At 44.7% G+C, this 7,385-nt stretch overlaps 1 protein-coding gene across 1 annotated transcript; it reads right to left on the reverse strand. All coding sequences in view use genetic code 11, as the record gives it.

Annotated features, from left to right (window-relative positions):
- Positions 1-673: 673 nt before the first annotated feature.
- EGR_08460 (hypothetical protein) lies at positions 674-6,194 on the reverse strand (the record flags this gene model as incomplete). The annotated part of the gene is made up of 17 exons (XM_024497709.1): positions 674-793; positions 867-932; positions 1,188-1,770; positions 2,116-2,383; positions 2,457-2,725; positions 2,810-2,832; positions 3,121-3,292; positions 3,413-3,489; positions 3,642-3,911; positions 4,268-4,373; positions 4,456-4,526; positions 4,609-4,659; positions 4,730-4,777; positions 4,991-5,158; positions 5,236-5,510; positions 5,894-6,064; positions 6,134-6,194. 17 exons carry the CDS (start codon positions 6,192-6,194, stop codon positions 674-676), a joined length of 2,799 nt encoding a protein of 932 aa, XP_024347928.1.
- Between the last annotated feature and the right edge of the window lie 1,191 nt (positions 6,195-7,385).

Raw genomic sequence — 7,385 nt, forward strand, 5'->3', positions numbered from 1 at the left:
GTTGAATGAGCCCTCGCACAATAAGATCGTACCTTCCCCAGTCCATTGATCGGAAAGTTATTACACCTCTGTAGCGCTGGAAACAAAGTTGCGATTCTCATACACTGTTCGGTGAATTACCTCCCTCATCGCATTAAAATAATAGGTTTGCTACCAGTCAAATTCAATCTGTGCCACAAGATGTAGCCAGCAAAGGAGCAGTAGCCAAGGTTCGCCAAGCGTTGTCTGTCAAACATAAATGCGTTACGGTGTCTAACTGGGTCGCAATTCGACCAGTTCGACTAGCCGCACTACTTTCACCATCATTGTCTTCCCTTTGGGCGAATTCGCCTCTCGATCCCATCATTTAGGTGTTTTAAAGCCAAAAACTCCTTCGACCTTTAATGCGTACAACTTGCTCCGCCAACCAAAAAGTACGAATTCTAACAATGATTGATACACAGCACACCTAGATCCACCGATGGTCGGAGTGGGCTGCACGAGGTGATCGCGCTGGAAAATGTATGTATTTTGTACAAAAGGCGAACAAGATGTTCCTGGACAATGGGGTCTCGTACGTCAAGAGTTACCGCTGTTGGGTTGACTGAATGATTGATTGACCACTGATTGATGTGGTTGAGGCTGCATTAAAAAAGTATCTAAATGAACGCACAAAGAAGATAAATGCTGATAGTTAAGCAGTTCCTTGGGTTTGGTCAAGGAGTTCCTTCATCTCCACGTAGAGCCGCTGCAACCGTAGATTGAGTGCGAAGAAGGTAAGGAGTTCCCTCACGAGAGCTCGTTTTGATAAACCCTAGTGAAGGTGGAGGAACACGTCTAGTTTATGTCTTGTCATGTACATGGGAAGTATTCAGCTCAAGGTGTACCTTAATCAACGGTTCCCAGGAGGTCTGACCAGTGGGTGAGAAAGGACCGATGAAATCGAGACAGACCTGCCGAACACGGGCATGATCACCTATAAAAGTTGATTTCAATGCATGAGTTTTACTCCGAATTCCATAACCAAACAAATCAACCCTTCAAGACCTTGGACAGCTCTACTTTGCAAGATACTTAAAGTTTATTTTTCCCCGATGGATGGGAAATAAGTGAAGTGAAAATTTGCCTTCTTCAATGAGCTGTTGGAACCATCGTAAGAGCCAAAACTTGAACTCTGCCGCTGAACCAAATAATTCGGCGATTCGCACTTGAGCGTCGTGAAACTCTCTCAGATCTCGGCGTTGAGCAGTCGTAGCGACCACCAGCTCACCAGCCGCCGACACTTCCAATCGTCCGAACTGCTGCATTGCAGTCAGGGGACCGGAGGGGCAGGTGCGGTGAATAGTGGCCGCGGCGCGTCGCTTGAAGTCGTCTTCACCCTCACCAGCATCAAATAACTCTATCCAAAGAAGACGCCCCACGTGAAAGAGGAAGCAGGAGCCAGACCTGAGGCGTACCACCGGATGTCCAGCCCCATCGGGAGAGAAGTCGAGGCTGACTGCCGGACAGCGCGAGGTGTCGAGATGAGTTTCCACAAAGGTCTCCGGGAGGTTTTGGTCAATACCGCAACCAAAGTGGTGTCGAGTAGTGTCCTGAAGCCTTGGAGTCAGTGTCCAGACGGTAAGACGGCCGGAAGCGGTGAGAGCAGCCAAACGCACAGTCGAGCCGTTTACAACCGTCGTCGCAAGCAGTTGTAGTGCCGAATCGAGGAGTATGGGCGGACAGATCGAAGACCCTACGCTCCAGAGAAGCCGGAGTCGACAGTTTGCATCTCCAATGGCAAGCCAGTTGCTGAAACACAGAGCATTGCAGAAAGATTAGATGAAAAGCTCCCCACATTCAACTGTGGGAGATTTACCGCAAAAGCATTTCTTGATGGCTACTGCTTTGTATCAAAGGGAAACTCATGACAAGAGGTGATATAAAATTGTCAAAAAAGCAGTTTAAATGAATGATGACGCTGCACTAGAACTTTATGGTTTGAAAGAGCAGAACTTAAGTGGAGGACTAGATACTGAAATGGTAAAGCACAAAAAACAGGGGCTTTTAAACTACTAATCTGGATTTTGCCACGCATTAGGGTCTGCATTAATGGGATTAACATGTTTACTAGGGAGAAGAAAATTAACAACTGACTCAGCATGGGCGTGTGAGGTGAAACGGTGGGAGGAGGAGAGGCTCCAGAGGTTTCGCGAATTGCCATCACTGGAGCAGGAGGCAGAAACCCGATGAACTGCACCTTTTCCCTTCTCGCCATTTATAATATTGACGATAATCGGGCCTTCAACTGGATGGCAACAGACAAATTGCGCCCTATTGCCCGACAAATCCAGTTGATCAGTCGCACAGACAGCCGCCAATGGTGTAGACTTAGAAGCACCCGACGGAGCAGCTCCACGACCTTCTAGGAGAAGCTAGATTAGTAAAAACCTTCCCGACTCGTGGAGATGAAGAAGGGCTGAAAATGAAAGACAAACCCTGTTTTTCCGTCAATTTCTCAGCCGACTTAACTGGACTGGGTCGAGAGGAACCGGATCCTGTGATGCTGAGATTAGCTTCCTCTTCATCCTCCTCAAAAAATATACTTGGACGCTTCCGTTTCTTGTGAGATTTTTCCTTCTTCTCAATCACTTTGGTGTCATGCGATATTGTAGTCATCTCCACACGTTTACGTCGTTTCGCAGAAGTTGTTGGCTCTTCTGACGACTTTAATAATACCGGAGGACTGTCAGCTGGATCTGATGACCTGAAGTGAAGAAAGACCGTCAATTCGCCGGGCAACGATTTCGTGTGCTCATAAATATACTATTTTTGTAGTTGAGCAACTTACAAGATAACCACATCCTCACTGCTCTGAGGGAGGGGAGGGCACAGGGGGAGAAACAGAAAAGGTTAGAAAGGAAATCTCGATGATACGGGAAAAAAATAAATCGCTTTTGCCAAATGACTTACAACGCTGCTCATCACTAGTCAAACCGATAGAACATAGACAGTTGACCCTTTTTAAATCTGATGAAATATAAAACAAAAAAGTAACACGACTTTGAAGCAAAGATGATTTATCAAATTTAATATTAAGTGAGTACGGTGAATACTACTAATAACAGGAACGTAACTCAGCGAGAGAGAGAGAGAGCTAACCTTGGCTGGAGGAGTATCACTATTGGTTGAAAAAGGAGGTGCGCTATTAACCAATTGCACCTCAGGCTGAGAAATGGGCACTAAGGCAGACTTGAGTGCTGGTGGTGATTCCGCCGGCTTTGAAGGCTCCTCGACCATCATAGGGAAGGCTGACGGTGGCTCCTCGTCCAAGCTGTAGTTTATTTGGATCAATCGAAGTAGAAAAAAAAACAGTGGAAAAGTAGGCAAACTGATGCACCTTTTTATTCAGGACAGATGGAGTTGACTAAAGGGTGGTGCCCAACTCACTCACCAATCTAAAGAGCCCAGAAAACTTGGGGTAATGCGTCTACGCCCATCTTTAGTTCGAACTTCAGTTTGAACGGAGATCTAAGGAGGTAAAGTTACCGATTAAATAGGTCAACCAAATTAGCACTTCGCCGAGACAGATGGCAGCATTCTTTAACTGAAAAACAACTCTATCGAAAGGTCCGATACAACCGCTCATACGCACACGCTCAAATACACAGGAAACCACGAACCCTGGGTAGTTTGGCAGCAACCTTGCTGTTGGGGGTGGAGGAGGAGGAGGAGGAGGAGGAGCAGGTAGAAGAGGGCACCAGCCTCTGTCGCAAGTCCGACTGTGACCGCTGTAGTGTCAGTGCCTCAGGTGTCTCCAGCACTACATTGCCACCCGCCTTCTGGCCGGCGTTAGAATCCACCCCATTGCAGGGGGGCGCCGGTGAGGGTCTCAAGGCGTTGAGCAGGCCATCGATGAGACTCTGACCAAAGAGCTTCCGGTGAAGCCGAGCCTGAAAAAGAGCATTTCGCGTAGAGGAAGCAATCTTAAATTTAAGCTTGGGTGAGTAAGGTCGGGGGGGGGGGGGGGTTCAATTTGCATGCGATGTCGATGAGTTAATCACATCAAAGTTTCATTTGGGATATCACTTGGTAAAACAATCACTGTCAGACAAATTCAGAATGCAATATACAGGTTAGAAATTGACTAACTATTCAGAGTCAAATGCAGCCAAGTCATTGAATATCAAATTGAACAGTGTCGTATCCATTACACCCATTTTGCAAGCCGATTAGATGAAAAATCCCCAAATTTTTATTAAAAAAGAGGCTAGAAATAGCATTAAATGTAAATGGAAAAAGGACTCACAACATCTTCCAGTTTTATGGGTTCTCCCAACTCCTCTTTAGTGAAGGACATGTAGGATATAGAGCCATCCAATGAAGAAGCTAGCAGTTCACAACCGCTCGAACTCCTTAATAACAAAAATAGAAGGGTGAAAAAAATTGTACCCACTTTAGAAGGATCGGTTTGTTAATCAAGCTAATTTGACTCACCAGGTTAGATCGGTGATAGAGCTAGTGAAGAGGTCGCGTATGACAACAAGTGCGCGATTAGTCAATGTGGTCTACAGCGGTTGGAAGATCCCAGTGGTCAGCGGGTTAATAAAGCATGGAAGACTGCAAAACCTAGCACAAAGTAGGACGTACCCACACAGAGATACACCGGTCCTTACCCCCAAGAGCGAGACAAACCATCCCCTTGAAGTAAAGGGGAAAAATAATCACAGATTTTACAAAGTCCAACATAAATGAACTCGCAATGAATTACCGGGGATTCATTGCCACCAGCTTTCTTAAGAAGATTGGGATTGTATCGCTGAAGAACAAGAAGAAGAAAGTGAGATCGCTAGGGAGGTCTCGACAGGCACCCGACAAAAGATAACAGTGATGATTACGTCTAAAAGTTGACCATTACCATTTCTAAAGATCTTTTGCGTTTTCTAAATTTTGAGCCAGCTGACATTCTTTGAAAAATTCATACCAATGACAAGGAGCAGATTGAGTGCCAAAGAAAAAAATGTGGCCATACTGCACAGGTGACGTGTTTTTCATGACCAACTAGATCAAGTCCAGCTTGCCATCGGTTGCGGGTGATGAGCTGAGCCGTGGGAAAGTTGTTGTTGACGGCGTGTGGAGCGGCGATGACCGAGCCATCGGGACTCCATGAGAGCCGTGTCACCTCGGCCTGATCTGCAGCCTAACAGATGAAATATGAATGGAAGATAACTTAAGGAATATAAATTTATCATTCAAATAGAAAGATACTAAACTGACATTGGTAAAAGGAGTGGAAACCTTGCTCTCAGGCTGCCAATCAGCAGTCCGCCAAACGCGCACACCAATGTCGTCAGCTTGGGTGGCTAAATAGCGACCCGCAGGATCCCACGCCACACCCTTAACGGGACCTCGGTGACCCCGTAAAACGGCAACAAACTGGAAGGGCTGCTGCTTCTCGTTGTTGGGAGAATGGCCCCAAATCACCACTGTGTTGTCAACACTGGCCGAGGCCAGACGAGATCCGTCTTGTGCCCATGCGATGTCAATAATGTCTAAAATACATGTTCATTTTGACAACACTAACAACAACTTTCAAATAAAGGTGAAGTTGCAAACCTCCAGTGTGGTGTCGCAGAACGGCTGCACATCTCCAGTGTTCTGAAAATTTCATTTTTTCAGAGGCGCCAAACATTGCACTGGATCTAACACCAGCACTGAAGAAAACAATCAAATTATGGGAACAATTCTGGAAAGAAAGGAATATGGCAAAAAAACTCACATTGTCTTTACCCAGAGCATTATGACACGATCCATACCACCTGATGCTAGCCATCGACCAGTGGGAGACCAGCGAACACAATTTACGCAAGCTAAATAAAGCCATCCAAAGCATAAAAAGCAATAGAAACTAAGTAAAGCACTTAAAAAAGGCTACCTTGGTGGTTATTCATTTGATAAAGCATTTTCGAGAGTGAGTGAGACTCTCTGTTTGGGTCCCTAATAATGGACATGTCCCAGAGAATTATAAGACCTCCCCCATCAGTGAGGCCACCCGTAGCAAGACGTTTTCCGTCTGGATGAATATCCAATGTGTAAATTGGTCGAACTAAAAAGAAGAGAAATAAAGTACTAAAGTGCGAAAGAAAAAAGCAAAGAGGCTAAATAAAGAACTTACGCAGAACATCCTTTTTAGAGACAGATCCATGCGACACCCAGTGTGGTTTTAAAAGCCGCATTTCTGCAAAAAAGAATAAAATCGATAAACTCATAATCAGCACCAAAAAAATCGCATTAGGCCACAAGTGCATAACAGACCATATTCAAAACCTTAAAGAAGGTGGCGCAAATGCATTCAATCAATTGTAAAATTACTAGATCAGATACTGGCGCCCAGAGCAAATCAAGTGAAGTATGACAGCGTACACATCGGCAAATAAGTGTGACTGCATGAAAGCATTCCAACACACATCCCAAACATCACAAAAATTAGATAGAAGAAGTTGTAAGAGCATGAGTAGAAATGCAGTAGAACCCTATGCAAAAGAAAACCAGACGTCGATCTAACAAGCAAGAGAAACCAATTACTGCGCGGTAATGTCAAGCCGCAAAAAAACAAATATGACCTAGATATGAAAGGTTGGATGCTCAAGCTCGTAGACTGTTGAACCTGATAAAAAGACTACATATATGGAATTTAAAAGTTAAATGTTTACAAATCATTTATTGTGCGACCGCACTACCAGTAGTAATAACAAATGCTTAGCGAATTCATCTCCTTAAGTAAAACAACGCTCTTTTTAAAGATGCAATTCAAGAGTGCACAACCCTAACCTTTTAAAAAATATCTGCACTCACAAACAAGGCCTTTATTAACACAATCTATTGCCGCTCCTGGAAGAAAGGGCCGCTTAGAAAAACAATATAATCAAACAGCCACGTTGGATCGACACAGCAACACCCACCTCCCCGAGAGGTCGTAGAGTCAGAGGCACGCAAAAAAAACGCAGACAACCTAAATAATGCAATAGAGGTCATAAATACAGTTATGATAACTGAATAGAAGCCAGACATTCAAAGAGCGGTAAATCGAGCTCAAGCTGTTAAGATTACTGGACTGGTAAATTTCAGCAAACTCTTCAACCCTTTTCAGCTAAAAATGTCCTGTGAACAGAGTTGACAATGAAAGTCTCAGCATCAGCCGCGTTAGCTTTCCGACTGCTATCAAAGAAAGGTGATCGAATGATCTGGAACGAAAGGCGAAGTGTAACGATAATGTAGCGTGTCACACATCAACAGAGAGTACAATCGGCATAAAGGCAAACACTCAGAAACCAGCACATTTGCAGCATATTTCGAGGACAGCCGTAACATACGCAAACCAACTATATGCCGCGAATGATTAGCCGCTGAAACAACAAAGGCATACC

This window comes from Echinococcus granulosus (genome assembly GCF_000524195.1).
Source record: "Echinococcus granulosus chromosome Unknown EG_S00106, whole genome shotgun sequence".
In the NCBI taxonomy this organism is placed as follows: domain Eukaryota; kingdom Metazoa; phylum Platyhelminthes; class Cestoda; order Cyclophyllidea; family Taeniidae; genus Echinococcus; species Echinococcus granulosus.